This window comes from Sturnira hondurensis, unplaced genomic scaffold (genome assembly GCF_014824575.4).
Source record: "Sturnira hondurensis isolate 20B ecotype Veracruz unplaced genomic scaffold, ASM1482457v3 Scaffold0004257, whole genome shotgun sequence".
In the NCBI taxonomy this organism is placed as follows: domain Eukaryota; kingdom Metazoa; phylum Chordata; class Mammalia; order Chiroptera; family Phyllostomidae; genus Sturnira; species Sturnira hondurensis.
The window spans coordinates 3,808,837-3,827,924 of NW_028076888.1; the positions used below are offsets into that span (position 1 = coordinate 3,808,837).

Sequence of the window (19,088 nt, forward strand, 5' to 3'; positions counted from 1 at the left end):
GGCCCCGGCCGTCCTCCGGGCCACAGCGGGCGCCCTGGTAGCTGCTGGCCTCGCTGACCTCGCCTGCCTCACTGAGATGCGGGTGGGGCTGGGGGAGAGAGAGAGGAAGAACAGCCACCCTGGAGTTACCCGAAGCCCGCCGGCGCCCTGACCATCCCCCTGGACAGCCCGGGGCGCGGCCCCCGGGAGTTTACGGGGATTACCTTGGGCGCAGAGCCAGTGACCCGGGCTACACTCCCTTTGGCAAGGGGGGTGGCGCACGAGGAGCTTTTGCACCTGGCGGGCGGGGGCGCGGGGGCACCGGGCGCGGCGCCCTGGAAACTGCCAGGGTTCGGGGCGGGGGGGGGGGGGCGCTCAGTAACTGAACTTAGTTGTCGAGAGCTCCAGGCCGAGTGCACAGGGCAGGTCTTTTATCCAGTCCCGGTGGAAAGCCGTCCGGTCGGGGCCGCGTTTGTCCACCGCCACTTGGCTGCGCTTGCGGCTCGCGTCACTCCCCTGGGATTTAACAGCAGGTTAATTTCCCGTCCTGGTCCATCCTTCGCGAGTCCCCCGCCCCTCCCTCTCCGGCTCTCCCGGCTCGATCCCCTCCGCCTCGGGCTCCCCGAGTCCGCCCGCGCTACGCTCGGTCGCCCCCGCGCTCCCGGGCGCACGCCCTCCCCGCCTCGGCCGCCCTCAGTCTCCCAGCGTCGGGCCACAGGGCCCCGCGCGCAGCCCCGCTCCCGGGCTCGTCCCGAGAGCCGCGCCCGCGTCGCCGCTGCTGGCGCGGATCCCGGGCCATGCGCCCCCGCACCGCCCCCCGCGCCCCCGCGGGCGCCGCCGCCGCTGCCGCGCTCGGGCTCTGCAGCCTCCTGCTGCTGCTCCGGCCCGGGCACGCGTGCCCCGCGGGCTGCGCCTGCACCGACCCGCACACCGTGGATTGCCGAGACCGCGGGCTGCCCAGCGTGCCGGACCCCTTCCCTCTGGACGTGCGCAAGCTGCTGGTGGCCGGCAACCGCATCCAGCGCATCCCCGAGGACTTCTTCATCTTCTACGGCGACTTGGTCTACCTGGACTTCAGGAACAACTCGCTGCGCTCGCTGGAGGAGGGCACTTTCAGCGGCTCGGCCAAGCTCGCCTTCCTTGACCTCAGCTACAACAACCTGACCCAGCTGGGCGCCGGCGCCTTCCGCTCGGCCGGGAGGCTGGTCAGACTGAGCCTGGCCAACAATCGCCTGGCGGGAGTGCACGAAGCCGCCTTCGAGACCCTGGAGTCGCTGCAAGTGCTGGAGCTCAACGACAACAACCTGCGCGGCCTCAGCGTGGCCGCCCTGGCCGCGCTGCCGGCGCTGCGCACGCTGCGCCTGGACGGGAACCCGTGGCTCTGCGACTGCGACTTCGCCCACCTCTTCACCTGGATCCAGGAGAACCCGTCCAAGCTGCCCAGAGGTGAGCCAGTGCGGCTGGGCGCGGGGCTGGGCAGGGGGAGCGTGCGCGGGAGGGGGCAGAGACAGGCCACTGTAGCCCAGGAGCCCGGAGGCTCGGGTGGATCCTGGAAGAGGTCTGGGTGCTCATGAGAGCCGGCCCTGGATGACCGTTTCTCCCCGGTGTACCCCGTGCAGGATCCCAGCCCTCCCTGACTTTTTCTGGGGCTTTGCTAGGGGTGGGGGTGGGGGAAGGAGGCCGGACGGGACACACCCGGATTCTCCAGGGTTTCTGGGTCCTGATGCTGTACCCTTCCCCCAGTTTCTCCAACAACTTACTTTCCAAAGTTAAGAATCGGCCATTTTTCAGGCACCCGTGGCCGAAATCATGTCGTGAGCCTCTGTGTCCCAGTACTGGAGGGTGGGGATTATCGAACAACCCCTTGTGAGTGGAATTCGCCCTCCCACGTAGGAAAGAGCTCAGCCCTGTTCTCTCTGCCCCGAACTGCAGACAGAGCCGGGCAGATCTGAGAAGTCTCCAACGGCCTCCAGAGGCCCAGCAGGTGCCAGTTTCTAGGCCCCCAGTGGGCTCTCCTACCGAGAAGGGGTGAGGATGTTTCTGGTGGGGAGTCAGGGCAGCTTGCTGAGAGCCGGTGGTGGCAGTGACGATTTGTGGTTCCGTGGCTTTTCAGACGTGAACCTGCTGAAGAAAAACGTGGGCCGGTGCATCCTTGGCTTCCCTGGGTACTTTTCCCGGGGTGACACGGACCTGCAAATCCACCTGCAGAAGGGAACACAGGGCACAGGGACACGCAGTTAAGGGGCCCCATGAAGGCCAGGGAGTAGGAAGCGAAGGCCGTGCTGAGAAGGGGCCTCAGCTTCCTTTAGGGACAAGACCCAGACTGGGAACAGGCGGAGCATCCGTACCCGCAGGGGATCCCAGCCTTCCACTGGGGAGCATGCGGCTTATCCCCAAGGCGTTGGCAGAGCAGGACCCAGAGCTGTGTGGCACAGGTTATAAAAGGTGACAGAGGTGCGGAGTTTTTCCATGTTCTGAGAATCCAGGAGGCGGCTCCTCTCTGCCCTGGGTTCCTGTGCTCACTCGTTCGTTCCCTACTTGACCAAGCACACGCCCCAGGCAGGGCTGATCACTCCCCCGCAGACGCAGGCCCCTCCGTTGGCACTGTAAGCCCAGGCAGGCTGCTCTCGCACTTGAACAAGTCCTCCAGAGACCTGACCTGCAAGGTGCAGAGTCCCCCAGCTTCGGACTTTGCTTTCACTCACCAGCCTGGCTCCCCTGACCTCCCCCACCAGGAGCTGCCCTGCAGACAGGCATGTCCCAGTGAAGACTGTGGGATGGGGGTGTGCCCTGGTTTGATGGCTCCTGCCCCTGCTTCTCAGTGGCCTTGGCATCACCATCCGCCACTGTCCTCTGGGCTGAAATAATTGGCTTTCGGTGTCATGCACGGGGGCGGGGCGGGCTAGGTGTTACAGGGTCAGGGTCTGTGGGTTTCAGCCTCAGTTCAGCTGTGACCTTGAACAGGCCGCCTCTCCTGCCGGCCTCCCTTTTCTCATCTCTGAAGTGCTTTGTTGACCTCCGAGGTCTCTACAGGGCCCTGGATTTGGAGTCTCAAGACACAGGCTTGAGTCCTGCCTTAAAACTGGGTGGCTCTGGGTGGGTCACGTAAGTTTTTCCTGAGCCTTGTCTTCCTCCCTGTGAAACTGGGACACGGAATGCCGTGTGGTCGTCTGACCCGGTGATTTTCAGGATTAAAACCAGATAAAGCAGGGGAGAGGAAAGCGTGGTAGGAATGTAAAATGCCGTTTCTCCTACTGGCTGGGAATCTCACAGGGTGCTCACCAGTTACATCGCTAACCCCACCTGCCTGCCAGGCCCTGACTCACGTCATGGCTCCCTGGGGGTCCCTGCTGGGGCTCCTCCTAACCACACTTCCCTTTTCTGATGGCAGACACTTGAGAGCCTGGTTTGGTCTGAGGAGTGGGGACTCATTGTCACGCTGACAAAATAAACAGCAGTTCAGACAAAGGGACAAATGCTAACGCCTGTCTGCAGGTCACATGGGTCCTTTCTCCCGGTGATTCCAAGGTGACCCTGTTTCTTTTTCTTTAAAAATGAAAGCAATACTCTGGTTTCTCTCCTGAACGCGCAAATCTTTCTCACTTTAGAGAATGAAAGCAGTTTTATGCTCCCGGGTATAGAATAACAGGCTCCTCATAGCCTTGGGAACCGTAGGAAAATCTCACAAAGAAATGAAAACTAAAAAGAAAAAGAAAGAAAACTACCCAGAATCCCACCAGTATTGAAGAGTTTTCATATTTAATTAGGTTTTATTCTTAGGCACGTATATGTTTTTGAAGAAACTGATGCTGTATTATACCTCTTACTACTGATTTGGTGTCTGTTATGAAGCTGTGAGTGTTCCCTGTCTTCGCAGTTCTTTGAAAATTTGACTTTCAATGGCCCTGTTTCAGGTCATTTTATCCACCGATCGATCGGACCTGTCTTCTGTTGATGGAAATGTGGGGTGTTGCCTTTTATTTTTTGTCCGCAAACAGCACTGAACTGAGCACCATCACACACGTGAAGCTCACGGAAGCCGCTGCCAGTTCCCTTGGGGTGGGTTTTCTGAGAGGGGGGTCAGGGTGGAAGTCTCTGTGTATTTTAAACCTCTGCATGCATTTTGCCCCATCACACCCCAGACGGGGGCACTGCTGGCGAGCAGAGAGGACCTCCATGCCCACACCTGCCCCAGTTCTGCCCAGCCCCCCGGCGAACGTCTGACTGGCCGAGCGACCACGTCCCACTCTTGCTGTGATTAGCATCGCACGTTCGGCCGCCAGCTGAGTGGACGTGCTGCAGTTATACCCCAAAGGTTCTTGTTCCTGGCAGAGGCTGACTGAGGTCTCACTCCTGCCTTTGACAGGTTTATACTGTCCCCTGTGCCCCAGGCCACTGCATTTTTAATTTGTCTCTTAATTGGAGTTGAGTCCCCCGGTGTCACCTTTCTCCCAGTGACTCGTGTCCAGGGTCAGGTGCCGGAGGAGAGGCAACCACACACACGACCCGAGGCCACCCCACTCTGCCCTGGTTGCTCCCGGAGGGCCTGCTCCCCAGTCCTGCTGTTCCATCCCCAGCCCTGGCTCTCTCTGGAAGTGTCACCCTGTCACTCTGTCAATTCACTCAGAGGGTGACCTTACTGCTGGCTAACAGGGGACAGTGAGCCTAGCTTCCTGCCCATTCAGGACAGCCCCGAGCGCCCAGCAGAGGCCGGAGCCCAAGCCGCCAGGAGACAGAAGCGAGTCCCTTAGACAAACGACTGGAAGGCTATGCATCTACATGCTGATGGTGATTGTATTTCATGCACAGTTAGCAGACTTTGTTTTTTTGAGAAGCGTTCGGTTTACGGAAAGTCGAGCAGAGAGTTCAGAGTTCTGGTGTCTCCCCTCCATGCTGCTCTCCCAACGACCCCCATCATCATTGGCGTCTTGCATTATCATGGTCCTTCCGTTACAATGGACGAGCCAGTACTGATACATTTAAGTGAAGTCCCGAGTTTACATCACGTTCACTCTTTGCAACGTACATCCTTGTGGGTTTTGACCAACGGACACTGTCGCGTATCACCGTCCCAGCGTCGCACAGAATAATTTCACGGCCCCGAAAATGTCCTGTGCTCCGCCTCTCCCTTCCCCTCACCTCCCACCCTCCCACCTGGAGCCCCTCCCTGGTAAACACTAACCTTCCCGCTGTCTCTGCGGTTTGGCCTTTTCCAGAATGGCATGTAATTTTTTATTTCTCGTTTCGCTTCTCTGTGCGGCCTGACACAATCGGCAGGCGTGGCGTCCGCCCCCTTCCGCTGTTTTCTCATGCAGCGCGCACCTGCTCGGGGCCTCGGGCCCTGCGTCGCTCCAGCCTCCGTTTCCATGGACACTGCTCCTCTCTGACTCTGACCCGCCTGCCTCCCTCTTACAAGGGCCCTTGAGATTTCCTTGGGCCCCTGGGACAATTCAGGGTGAACGCCTCATCGGAAGATCCTCCGCTTAATCACATCTGCAGAGTCCCTTTCGCCATGTAAGGTGACATCCCCACCCATTCTGGGGATTCGCATGGGGACATCTCTGGGTGAGGAGACATTATTCCTGTCAGGCCCATTGCCCCACTTGTGAAAGTAAAGGCCAGAGGACCCGGGCGTCCTCGTTACCCGCACGGGTTGTTCCTAAGGACACCTCCCAGCAATGTCTCAGGCTGAGGTCCCTCCCCAAGAACCCATAGCTCTGGCTGCAGTGACCGAAGTTGCCGCAATGCCAGGACCCCTGAAAACCTCAAGGAGAAGGTGTCTGCGCCCAGGATCGCATGTCTGCCCCTGTCCTCCTGCCAGGAGAACCAGAAATATAACAAAAACAGCAGACAGGGGGCAAAAAACACCCTGTTTCTGACTTCCTAGGAAAATCGGAATTGCTTTTGTGGGCAAATTATTTTAGAATTGTTTGGAGTCATAGAGAAAACCTTACAGGGCAAAGGGGAAGTTGCAGCTCTCCTGGGGAGATGTCTTAGGGTGATTGTCACAAGCAGTACCGTTTGGGGGTCCGCAGCCTTGGGGGACAGAGGGACCGCCAGGGAACCCCAAGAGAGGCTGCCTCCTGTGTGATGGGGAAGGATGAACGGGGTCCGGAGGAGAGAGGGAGGGTGGTGTTGCTGAGCGGAGGTGGGGAGACACCAAGCCTAGTCCCATGGCTCAGACGAAACTGTCCCCTGCGGAGCCGTCAAGCCAAGTTCCTAGATGACAGACACCTGAGGGAGCCCTGTGAGTCCTGAGGGCACTGTGGGGTCACGGAGAGGGTGGGCTTTGTTGGCAGGCCCACCTTTCCATCCAGACCCCCTCAGAGGAGCTGTGTGACTTCAGGCAAGTCTCTGCATCGGAAAACCGCCCCGCATCTGTACACCGCTCGATAGCCAGAGGGGGAAGCCGCCCGAGTGTCCATGGTGGGTGAGTGATGAGCAGAATGTGGTCCATCCACACCGTGAAGTAGCATTTAGCCTTAAGAGGAAGGGAATGCTGACACAGGCTGCAACCTGGACGGACCCCAAGGTAACTGAGCTGAGCAAAACGAGCTATTCACGGAAGGACAAGTTCCGTACGATTCGGCTTGTCTGGGGGGCTTTGAAGTAGCCCAGTTCACAGGGACAGGAAACAGAATGGGGGCTGCCGGGGCCGGGAGGGCAGACGTGGGGAGTCAGGACTTAATGAGGACCGAGTTTCAGCTTTATAAGGGGAAACTGTCCTGGAGGCGGACAGTGGTGATGGTCATATGACAATGTGAGTATTCTTATTTTTAAAGATTTTATTTATTTACTTTTAGAGAGAGGGGAAGGGAGGGAGAAAGACCGGGAGAGAAACATCCATGTGCGGTTGCCTGTTGCACTCCCCAACGTGGCCTGCAACCCAGGCATGTGTCCTGACCAGGAATCAAACTGGCGACCTTTTGGTTCTCAGGCTGGCGTTCAGTCCAACCAGGGCCACAGTGTGAATGATCTTACTGCCTTAATGTGCTTCATGCCGTTCTTAATGAACAGCATACTTAAAAAGGACAAGTATGGTAAAGTTTATGCTACATTACTTATGGTATTTTATTTTACTACAATTTAAAAAAAATGTAATGAGAATAGAAAACAAATCACTCTCCAGCAGGGCCTCTCAGCCCCAGCACCACTGACGTTGGGGACCGGCACACTCTTTGCCTTGGAGGCCACTCCGTGCCCTGTGGAAGGTTTAGCAGCATCCCACCCGGTAGTGACAACCCCAGACATCCCCGAATGCTCAGTGACTGGCGAAGTCCTCTTCCTCTGGTTGAGAACGAGGATTGAATGAGACGGTTGTGCTGCCCCGTTTATCCCAGTTCCTGGTAAATAGCCGTCCCAATAAGTAACGCTGCTTCCCCGTGGGATGTGTCGTCTTCACCAACCCTGTGGTCGGACGGGACCCACGAACACGCACGCCCCTTCTCACTCCCAGGGCGTCCACGACGCTTCTCCCAGCTGACCGGTGAGCGTGTGGGCAGAGGTTAACCTGGGGCCCTGGTGCTCGGAAGGGCAGGTCCAGGTGGGGAGCCACAGCGGGGTCTCTGAGCACCCAGAGGCGGCTCGGTGTGTGGATCACCCACATCTGTGGGAGGCACCAGACTCACGGGGCCAGTCTCCGATTTCTTCACACTGGCTGCACCGGAAGCTTCTCTCTAACCAGATCGCCAATACTAACTAGACACGAGTCGGTGTCCCTGGCATTCGGCCCTGGGCCCAACTCAGAGTCAATGTCAGTTATTGATGACTGGGGAGGGAGGAGGGCAGTGGCGGTGGTAGAAATGGCATCGTGACAGAGATGGTGGCGGAGGAGGTGATGGATATGGGGGAGGTGGGCATCAGGGTGGAGAGAGATGGCGGACACTGGGGAGGCGCTGGACTAGCCACGGCAGTGACGATCAAGATGCTGCCCAGGATGGTGACATTGGTGGGGTTAGTGGAAAACACATGCTGCCACCCAGAGGATAAAAACGTAAGCCCTCGGTGATCATCTCCACTCAGTCCCTACTGGGGAGGGCAGGTCGGGAACGCTATGTTGAGGGTCAGTTCATTTTCCATGCTTGGTGCAAGACTGATGTCAGTGTCCTGAGCTTTGGGGGTGGGAGCTAGGCTGGAATGGGGGACAGCAGACACAAGTCACAGTCCTGGGAGCGGGGTGGGCTCACCAATCTGTGCGGCCCTTCTACAGACAGGTTCTGAGGAGCCAAGACCACGCGGGAGCCCTTGACCCGATGCTGCTGGTGACAGGCTCCTCCAGTAGAAATCAGCTGATTGCTTCATTAGGAGAAGTGCCTGCCGGCTGAGACAGGGAGGGCGGCGGAGCAGCCGGTATTTAATGCAAGTGATGGAACAACGGTCAGCAGTGTTGGGAAGCAGAGCGGGTGTCCCCAGCACCTGCCCCCTCCCAGAAGCCCCGCACGCCTCCGATGCCCCCTTGGGCAGTCTTCCTTTGCAGCAGGGGCTGTGCATGGCACCCACGACTTCTCCAGGTGCTGGTAGTCAACTGAGAGCCCACTTCTCACTCCAGGGGCTACAGGACGGGCGTGCAGGCAGTGGGGGGCTCTTGCCGAGGGCAGCGGGACCAAGGCCCAGCGGTCCCTGGAGAAGCTTTGTGTCGGTCCTTCCTTCAGGGTGTGGGAGGGGGACCCCCCCCTTCCCGGAGTTGTAGCACTAGCAGTGACTTGGGTGAAGATCAGCTACTCTGTCACCAACACGCCTTGTCACTAGGGCCTTCTCACACCTTGGGAAGACTTGGAAGCTCTTAGGTCTTGGGCAGGCAGTTCACAGAAGAATAACCCAAATGGCCAATAAGCACACATCCAGCTCTGCTGGTCATGGGAGAAATGCAAATTAAATCAACAACATGGCCCTGGTTGGCGTGGCTCACTTGGTTGGAGCATCATCCTATAAACTGAAAGGTCGCAGGCTCGATTCCTGGTCAGGGCACGTGCCTAGGTTGCCGGTTTGGTCCTCAGTTGGGGAGCGTGGGAGAGGCGACCAATCGATGTTTCTCTCTCACATCGATGGTTCTCTGCTCTCTCTCTCGAAAATCCCCTACCCCTCTAAATTCAATAAGCATGTCCTCAGGTGAGGAATCAACCAACCAACCAACTGAAAAAATTGCCCTTTTCTGACTTACCAGACTGGCAAAGACAAAGTAACAAGAAGCCATTGTAGGTGTGAGTTCGGAGACTCCCTCACAGTCTTCACCTTGTTGTGGGAATGTCTTGGGAAACCATGGAGATCGTGCGGGCGGCTGCTCCTAGCAGCTTGGCTTCTCGTAAGGAAAGACTGCACACACCCCGGGACAGGGCAGGCCACGCTCCCCGACGCGGTGACACACCATGCAGCCATCCCGATGGATGTTTGATTGTTTTATCGGTCATACAGAAAGATGTTCCGGGCCTGGTGGGCCGCAGAGGGGCAGAGTGTATTTCCACTTGGAGCATTTATGTCCACACGGAAAAATCCACCCTGGTGTGCGTGTCAGGCACGTATTCAGGAGTCCTTTTACCTCCGTTTTACTTCTGTTGATTTAATGTGTTTACAGGCTTTAAATGCGTACTAGGTGGGATTAGGAAAACAAAGCCATTTTTTTAACGACAAGAAGTGCTTCGGAGAGCCTGTCGTTGAGCCAGGCTGGGCAGCTCCCCAGAAGCCAGATCAGGGGAGAGGCCCTGAGAAATCCCTGGCCAGAGGCCTGTGGGTTATCCAGCGATGAGAGATTAATCCCAACCTGCCTTCCGCTGTGTCACCAGCTATTTCGGGAGAACGGCGGCTCTTCCCTCTCTCCAGCTCAGGTGTCAGCTGCTGGGGAGAAGTCATCAGTCAAGGGGACAGAGCCTGGAGGGGGGGCAGCAGGCAGGCCACCGAGGCACTCTGCACCAGGCAGGTGGCCTGTCTCTCCAGCATGCGCCCTGGCGGAGAAGGAAGAGGTAACTGAAGGCAAGGAGCAGTGGGCCCGTCCGGCTGGGCCAGAATGAGCCGCAGCCCACTTTGCTTTGGTGAAGGGAGAGGGGAGCTGAAGGAAGACCCGTAACGGGACAGAAGGAAGGAGCTTGACTTCCCTCCAGTGTGTGTGTCCCCTGAGTCTCCTCCCTGGGAGAGGGGGCGAGCTGTACTAACTCCTTCCCACTCTCTTAGGACCCTGGAACTGCCCGGCACGTGGCTTTGGAGGACAGCTGGCAGAGTAGGGTGATTTGTGGCTGCCCACAGAGGCTGAGAAGACAGGTGTCCGGCCCATCCTTGAACTCTGTGTGCCTTGGGCTGGGCCTTTGAGAAGAAACAGCAGCAGCCATCGCTGGCTAATGTGAGCAAGAGAGGGACTTATTACAGGGATGTCAGGTAACTAGCACATTGAGGAGAAGGCTGGGGCTGCAGGCTCAGGAAAGAACGAGGCAGCTCTGGGGTCTAGAAAGCAGACCCCAGGGGCGGGGCTGCGGGCCTGAGTGGGCCCCGGCCGTCTTTTTGGTCCATCCACTCAAGATGCAGTATAACGGGATGGGGGGACTCTGGCCCAATGTGGGACACATGCTGAGGCCCTGAGCGGGGACGGGCTGTGCGTGTTAAGAAAGGTACAGCAAGGCGTACCCAAGAGGTGAGAGGTGATTACTCAAAATAAACCTGGGAGAAACCTCCAAATGAGGGGAGGTGGAAGAGGATGAGCCAAAGGCGAGCAAGTGACTGATACATGTAGGACACCTGTCGTGGGTCAGACTGTATCTGCCAGAAAGACATGAGCACCTCCTAACCCCTGGAACCTGTGTCTGTGACTTTATTTGGAAGAAGAGTGTTTGCAGATATAACTAAGGATTGCGAGACGAGGTTGTCCTGGATTTCGGGTGAGCCTTAAACCCAGTGACAGGTGCCCTTAAGCGGGAGCAGTGACAGACAGAGACAGAGGGAAGTCAGGAGGACAGAGGCAGGGGTCAGAGTGATGGAGCCGGAGAGCTGGGGCCCCCGGGAGCCTGCAGCAGACAAGGAAGGGAAAAGGACAAGGGAGCGGGCCTCGCTGAGGCTCTGACTCCAGACTCCCGGTTCTCAGGACTGGGAGAGAACAGGTGGACTGCAAGCCACCAGGTCTGTGGTCATTTGTCACAATGGCCCCGAGAAACTAACACAACACCCAAACCCTTTAGGATGACCTCTTACATTCTTTCCACTGAGTACTCTGGGCCCGGGCCACCCTCGGAGGGAGCAGGGGCTCGGAACAGGTTTACAGGTTCTTTGCGCAGCTTTGGGGTAACATGACCACTGGGTCTGAGGACCCCCGCCACCACCACGTGAGCAGCTTTAAGGCAATAGGGGCAGGGAGTGGCTAAGAGCACAGGCTGTGGCATTGAACTGCCTGCTCCAAACCCCAGTCCCTCTGTTTCTTATGTACGTGACTGTAAGCGTATGACGGAGCTGTTCTGTTTCCCACCCTGCAAACCAGGGTCGTCATTGTTCGCTTTCAGGCCTTGTGAGTCATGTGATCTCTTGCAATTCCTCAAACCTGCTCGTAGCACAAAAGCGGCCCTAGATGGGGTGTAAACCAAGGGGCCTGGTGTGTTCCAATAAGACTTTATTGACACAAACCTGTGGGAGGGCCAAGGCAGGGGACTTGGCCAAGGAGCTGCAGTTTATGGAGCTGTAGTCTTGAGGAATGAAGAAGCAAGGCCCAGGCCCTTCGTCCACTGCAGAATCGGACGGTGCTGCCCAGACACGGCCCGGGACCAGCAGCCCTTTCGTCCTTTGCAAAATGAGAACATGAGGGCGTTGTGGTGTGTTTTTCTTAACATCAAATGTATCGATCCCTGTTGAGTGTGACCTTGCCCTTCTTAGCTTTAATGGTGTGCAAATGGTCTCTCCTATAAGACGGTGGTGGGTGTTTAATGTCCCACCTGAGCTCCGCTTGCGAGGCTGCCCTTCCAGGTCTGCACCTCGGAGCGTCCAGAGGCTGTGCCGTAGCTTGAGCTTTCCAGGTGCTGGAAAGTTCAAGGGCATCCTTCTAAAAGACGCTCTTCGGGGAGGGAACTGCTCTGAGGCCCCAGGCCGGGCTGGTGCAGCCCTGGGTCTCCCTGCCCGGCCCACCCCAGTGACTGGGTGGGAAGCTGGGGTGGCTGGGCCCAGTCTCGGCTCAGCCACTTCCTGAGGAAGCCATCTGACATCTCAGTTCAATCATCTGTAAAATGGGGGCAATTGCACTAGGCTCCTCGTTGAATGGGCATGAGGATTAAGTAGGCCAGCAACTCTCAACCTTTTTCATCTTGTGGCACACGTAAATTAATTTCTAAAATTCTGTGACACATCAAAAAATATCTATCTTGACGATCTGACAGAAGGAAAACAGGTATGATTTTCATTCATTCCCACCGGACAGCTATTGTCACGTAGGCTGTTGTCATTTCCTTCTTTGACCCTCTCAGGGCAAAGAGGTCAGTGCCCCTGACTAAACAGTCAGGTGTTGCCTGTTTTAAAAATCTTGCAGCACATTGGGTGAAAATTGCCGAAAGACGCTGACACATGTGAAGCCCTAAGAACAGCGACCAGCACATGCAAGGTGCCACATAAGTTATCTGCTTTTGTTCGCTAACCCTAACTCAGCCACCGAGGAGACCGGGGTCAGAGAAGGAGGGAGAACATTCCCAATCGGGCAGGAGGGTCTCCGAGGGCGCCCTCCTCCCCTCCACCGGCCGCACCCCTCTGGGCTGTCTGTGGATCTCTCACGGTGTCATTATTGTGTCTGTATCCTGGTGCCTTCCTATTAGATGTGAGTCTCTCTCTTCCTTTTTCCCTCCCTCTCTGCCTCCCTTCCTACCTTTCTTTGCTTTCTTTCTTTCTTTTTTTTTTTTTTTGTATCTGGCATGAAGCCTCACCCATTCTGTTAATGCATGAAGCAAAGAAAGCTATTCAATAACTAAATGGCTGAATAATAGCTAAGAGTAGCCCGGCCTTCAAAGGTCTGACTCAGTCGGGGATTCTGTCTCTTTTCCCAGCCCCCTCCTTGGCACATGGGCCACTTGTCTGCAGACATTTTTTGATTGTCACAGTGGGAGGGGACCTGCTCCCTCCCGGCCTCTCGTGGGTGAAGCTCAGGGATCAGGATAAACGCGATTCAGTGCACGGGACAGCCCCCATCAAAGGGTTATCCCACCGCGACCGTCAGTTGTGCTGAGGCTGAGAGACCCTGGTCTGAAGTAAGATTCTGCAGGAGAGAAGAGAGAACCCCAAAGTCAGGTCACCCCAACTCCTGAGCTCTGCGGTGGGCCTTGAAGGTGCCTTTAGTACGCCCGGGCCGTGGTGCCCTGTCCCCTCTGCAGGCCCAGCTGACTCCCTGTCCAACTCCCTGTATTCCCGGCCCGCCCTTCGTGAGCCCTGAAACCCCATCAAGTCAGTTAATCTCATCACACTGGCACCGATGGGCGAGTTCCAGAGTCCCCCACTCCAGACGGGGGTGGCGTGTGGCATTGTTCAAACCAGCCTGTCATTTCGAGCCACAGAGAAATGTGAGGTGACATTTCCTAAAGGCGGCACTTTGTAAAAACGCCAAACCTAATCCGAGGGCACAAAGAACATTGTGGAAATCAGAAGTGACTTGAGAAGCCGGGGCTGGCTCTGTAGCTGAGGTGGTTTTGCTGTGTTTGTTTTCCTCGTTGAAGAAGGACTTTCAACAATGTTTCTCCAGGTAGTAATGACCTCTTACGGCTTTGGAGACAGAAAATATTACGTTGGCTTTAGAAATGCCTGTGCTTAATAACCCCTCACTGGTGTCCAGATTGTTTGTTTTCATAGCATCTTTGGCTGCAGACAAGTGGGTGTGAAGACAAGGCAGGTCAATTGATTTTTTTCACTTTTTAAAAAGATTTTATTTATTTATTTTTAGACAGAGGAAAAGGAAGGGAGAAAGAGAAGGAGAGAAACATCAATGTGCAAGAGCTATATTGATCGGTTGCCTCTTACATGCCTCCAACTGGGGACCGGGCCGACAACCTAGGCATATGTGCCCTGACTGGGAATTGAACTGGTGACCTTTCAGTTCACAGGCTGGTACTCAATCTACTGAGCCACACCAGCCAGGGCAATTTTTCCATTTTTCCACTGAAGAAAAAAGTGTGCAAAAGGAAATCCCAGTATAATGCTGTCTTAAAGCTCTCCTGTTCTGTTCAAATGCATTTATTTTTTAAGGAATTTATTTATTTATTTATTTATTTTAAAATGACTTATTCGCGTGTGATCACAAGGTACAGGAATGTGCAGACGCGATGCCTGTGACTCCGAGGCCGGCAGCCTGGGCTGTGCACCTCTTAGTGCCCTCGGCCAACACCAAGTTCGTCCTGTCCCCGTGCTTGCTCACGTCCTCCCGGCTGCAGGGCATGGTGTCTGACTGTGTGGGAAGTTTGAGAGTTTTCCAGCTCATTTGTAACTACTGAGAAAAAACTAGCTGTTCTAAGGGTTGGTTCCCCAAACTCCTGTGAGTGAGCGGGTCACAAGTAAATTACATTGTACGTCTTTTAGAGCCACGTCTGCTTTTCAAAAGGTGTTTCGTACACAGCAGTGACTAAGGCCCCTTCTGTGTTCCCAGCCTTCGTGGCCCCGGAACAACCGTCCCTGGGGGTCCCCTATACCCCAGGGCGGCGACGGAGGAAGGGCAGGCTGGGCCAAGCACGAGGAATTAACAGTCAGTTTTGTTGGGCTCAGACTAGGAGCGTGTGGGTCTTGAGGACCTCTAGGTATGTGTCAGTTTTCTTCTCCATGTTCTTTTCGGCCTGTTTCCGTAGCCTCATGAGCTGCTTTTTCTCCCAGTAATGGATCTTGGCCTCCTTCCTCTTCTCCTCCAGAGCGGCCGCCACTGCCTGGTACTTCCAGCTGACCTCACGGGCCGGGTGCCCCAGGTAGACAAACTTCCGTGTGGGCTTCAGATGCACCACCTTGAGGGCCACAGGGACCACCATTCGCTTTTTCTTGTCATAGGGCGGCAGAGTCCCATCAAATACCTTGAGGTGGTCCAAGATGGCCTGGCCTCGCTTGGTCTTATGGGCCAGCATGCCTCCCATGGTCGGCCAAAAGATGCAGCTGGGGCTTGGAAGTGGCAAGGGCCGTGCGATGGATTGGTGTTCATCCGTTTGCAGAGGAAGGCCAGGCACTTCAGCTTGTTTCTGCAGAAGTTGCACTTCAACAGTGGGCCACCGCCACCTTCCGGCCCAGCAGCACCTGCTTGGCCGTGATGGCCGCCAGGCGGCCCAGGAGATGGCCTCGGCCATCGAGCACCAGGACCTGCCCCTCCACCACCTTCCGCAGCTGCCTGGGAAAGCTATTTATTTATTTTTAGAGAGGGGAAGGGAGAAGGAAGAGGGGGAGAGAAACTTCAATGTGTGGTTGCCTCTCACGTGTCCCCCATTGCGGACTTGGTCCACGACCCAGTGCCCTAGACTGGGAATCGAACTGACCACCCTTTGATTCACAGGCCAGTACTCAATCCACTGGGCCACACCAGCTAGGACTGTTCAAATGCATTTAGAACACTCAAAAGACTTTAACTAGAGTTTGGGATCTTCAAGAAAAAGAAACAGCCGTGAAACATAATCAAGTGAAAGCTGGACAAACTTGCAGTTCTGTGATCCAGCAAATGCCTTGGCTATAGAAAATAGGCACTGATTCTGGGAGAGGATGGACCAAGAGTCTGGTTGCTAGGCAATGGTTCCCATGGGAAGGGGAACATCATGGGTTGGATACTGACACACAAAAAAGTGGGCCAGGGCAGAAGAAAGGACAAAGTTCAGCCACTCCTCCTTCTTCTTCTCTTTCTGGAGAAGGAAACATAGGCAAATAAGGACCCAAAGGGTGGTTGCGGATTTGCCCATGCAATCAGCAGGGCTGCTCTTGGCGGGACAGAAACAAGCTAATTAGCGCCGTGCCCAGAAACCCTCTTGACTTTCAGATAATGCTGGCAATGGGTTGAGGGGTCAGCTTTCTGAAACCAGGAAGCAATGAAAAAGAGCAGCTACGGTTTTCCTGAGAACTGAACGGAAGCCACAGGTAAGCAGAAACGCAGGCAGTCAGGCTCAATGTCAAAACGGTGTCCTCAGGTCCTGGAGAAGCTGGGTTGCTGAAGACACAAGCTCTCTGAGCTGCGGTTTTCTCATCCTGAGCTGAGCTGACGTAATGGCAGTACCTACCTCGGAAGGCGGTTGTGCGAATTAAGAGTTGACGTACGTAGCCCTTAGATTAGTGTTTGCCGTTAGTAAGTACAATGTGAGTGTGAATCACTACCATTCTGCATTTCTCTCTTCTTCCAGATGAGAAGCAGAAGATGTGAGTTCTTTATGCATTTTACTATCATGCGTTCTTTTTTATATCTGAAGTCTGTAAAATCATGGCAGCAACTCGACTTTGTATACAGTTCATATTGTGTGTCCGTTGGAACGTGTAGACTGTGCTTGGTAGCAAACTCGAACACAGCCCCCATCCCATAGCATCTGCCCTGCCCTCCACCCACCCTCCCCAAGGCTGGGTATTACCAGGTCTGGGTTGCAGAGGTCCTCAACCCTAAGCAGGTTTTGCTGCCCTTCCCTCGGCACCCCGAGTACCACGCCTTAGAGGAGGCCGAGGAAACCCGACACATTCTGCTATCTCCCATGGTGGTGGTTCTGAGGCTTTTAAAAAAGTTTAAATTTCATTCCAATCACCTTCCCTGGCTCCCCCGTTTTGGTGCTGGGGTCTGCTTCCGCTTTGCACTTTGCAAACACTCCCTTGCCCAATCGTAGGCAAACCCGGGTTGCAGCCTAAACCTCTCTCTCGTTCTGCCGCCTCCTTCCAGGCCTCAGTGAGATCCAGTGCTCCCTGCCCTTGGAGAACAGGAGGGTATCCCTCCAAGAGCTGTCGGAGGCCAGCTTCAGCGAGTGCAAGTTCAGCCTCTCACTCACAGACCTGTTCATCATCATCTTCTCTGGCGTGGCTGTGTCCATTGCCGCCATCATCTCCAGCTTCTTCCTGGCCACCGTGGTGCAGTGTTTCCAGAGGTGCACCCCCAACAAAGACGCCGAGGAGGAAGACGAGGACGAGGACGACTGAGCCACCCTCCCACGCTTCGCTTTCAGGAACCCACGCTGGTGGCTCCCCTCCGAGAAGAGAGGGAAATGGCAAAAGGAAGACGACCACCCCAGTGCCCAGAGCACGGAGCGGTGCTTGCTTGGTGCCTCACACCCGGATGGGCACACTGGGCGGGACCTCTGAGCTCAGAGTCTAGAGCCTGTGGGGCCAGGAGCTCAGGACGGATTCCTGGAGGAGAGGCTGCCTCTCGGCTTGAGGTGTGTGTGTGGGACATGACCCAGTCCGGCTTCCTAGCTGCTGGCTGACAGCGAACCTAGGGGGTGTGAGACCATCAGCTCTTGCCCACAAAGATGATTTCGGGACGTCCGTTTCCCTGACCTGGCCTGGGAGACCACGCCACACCTCCTTCTTCCCGAGAGGCAGCAGCTCAGAGAGTGGGGATTGGGTTTCAGGTCCCGCTCCCACGTTTGGCTACGTGGCACCGAGGAGAGAGCTGAGAACTGGCCGAAGGGCGTTGGTTGTTACATTTTGGTGAGCAGGTCAGGAAAACGTTGGTCTCCGGAACTCAAACCCTGATCCTTACCCGTAGAGGCAGCAGTCCAAAGAGGAAGGACGGTCGTTTCGTTCGGTCGTCAGGGCCTCTGCTCAGAGTTGCTCTTCCCTCTGAAAGTGTTTCCCTTCCTTGTCCCCACACTCGGCCCCCTGAGTCCCTCCTCAGCCAAATAACACCTGGCCGTTCTAGAACTTGCACTAAAACCTTCCTGGGGGCTAGGCTTCCAGAAAGCATATTGCATCAAGGCAACAGAATGCTAAAATATGACAAAACAAACTGGAGCTTGGCCTCTGAAAAAACTCTATCCCTGGCCCTTGGGTGTGTGGGATAATTTTTTGGAGCCTCCGCGGTGACAGGCAGTGTTTTCCAGGGTTGGAAGGCAGCGTGCTGCTCACGGACGGTGATGAAAGAATGTCCTTCCAGGTCACAGCAGGTTAATGTGAGCCAGCACGGGGCAAACCCTCGGGGCAGCAGCGCTGGGCCTTGCTGGGTCTGGCGCTCAGGTGAGGGGCTCAGGGGAAGCTCCAGGGATACTGCTGGCCATTGCTTCTCTGTTCTTCCTCATAATACACTCCTTCCATTGCGCCTTTCCACCTTTGCTTCCATAAAGAATTACTGAGGGTTTGCTAGGCACCAGGCATTAAATTAGAAAGACAGGCCCCTGCTTGTGTGGGCCTCCTATTACAAGTGGTGATGAGCCCCTTGAAGGGCATAAAGGAGGTCTTGTGACAGAATGACTAGTGGACAGCATTCCAGAGTGGGTTGCTGGGCCCTGGCCAGAGTAGCTCAGTTGGTTAGAGAGTCGTCCTCATACACTAAGGTTGCAAGCTTGATCCCCAGTTAGGGCACATGCAAGAATCAACCAATGAATGCAATAAGTGGAACAAAAACGCTCTCTCTTTCTCTCTCTCCCTCCCCCCTTGCTCTCTATAAATAAATAAGTAAATAAATAAACTGGGTAGTTGGGTATATTAGGGCTCACTAGAGAAACAAAACCAACAGAGGAGATGTGTAATCTATCTATTCATCCATCCATCTATCTATCCATCCATCTATCTATCCATCTATCCCGAGAGGTTGTAAGGAGTTTGCTTACATGCTTTTGGAAGCTGAGAAGTGTTGTGATTTGAAGTTAGCCACCTTGAGAGCCAACAAAAGCTGGTGGTTTGGCTCTAGTCAGGTCCAGAGGCCTGACCACCGGGTGCAGTTCAGAGTTGGAGGGCGGGAGAAGACCCTGGTGAGGCAGGCAGGCAGAGCGTGGAGGACTGTCTGCCTCACACAGTCCACAGATTCTAACGCTGACCTCCTCCAGAAGGATCCTCACAGACACACCGGAAACAATGCATACCTGGCCACCGAGTGGCCCAATGAAGTTGACGCATGAAATGAACCATCCCACTGGGGACGGGCTTTTGATTGGAGCTGTACCCTGCCTTCTTCTCTCATCCCCTTGCCTGCCTGCCTCCCTCCCTTCTTCCACTCTCTCTGCTCTTCCTCCCCTCCC

At 55.6% G+C, this 19,088-nt stretch overlaps 1 protein-coding gene and 1 pseudogene across 1 annotated transcript; one reads left to right on the forward strand and one right to left on the reverse strand.

Moving 5' to 3' along the window:
• Window positions 1–340: 340 nt before the first annotated feature.
• LRRC38 (leucine rich repeat containing 38) lies at window positions 341–18,166 on the forward strand. Its single transcript, XM_037045195.1, has 2 exons — window positions 341–1,425; window positions 16,799–18,166. Exons 1-2 carry the CDS (start codon window positions 777–779, stop codon window positions 17,050–17,052), a joined length of 903 nt encoding a protein of 300 aa, XP_036901090.1. The 5' UTR covers window positions 341–776; the 3' UTR covers window positions 17,053–18,166.
• On the reverse strand, window positions 14,514–15,379 carry LOC118986385 (60S ribosomal protein L13a-like; annotated as a pseudogene).
• Window positions 18,167–19,088: the final 922 nt, after the last annotated feature.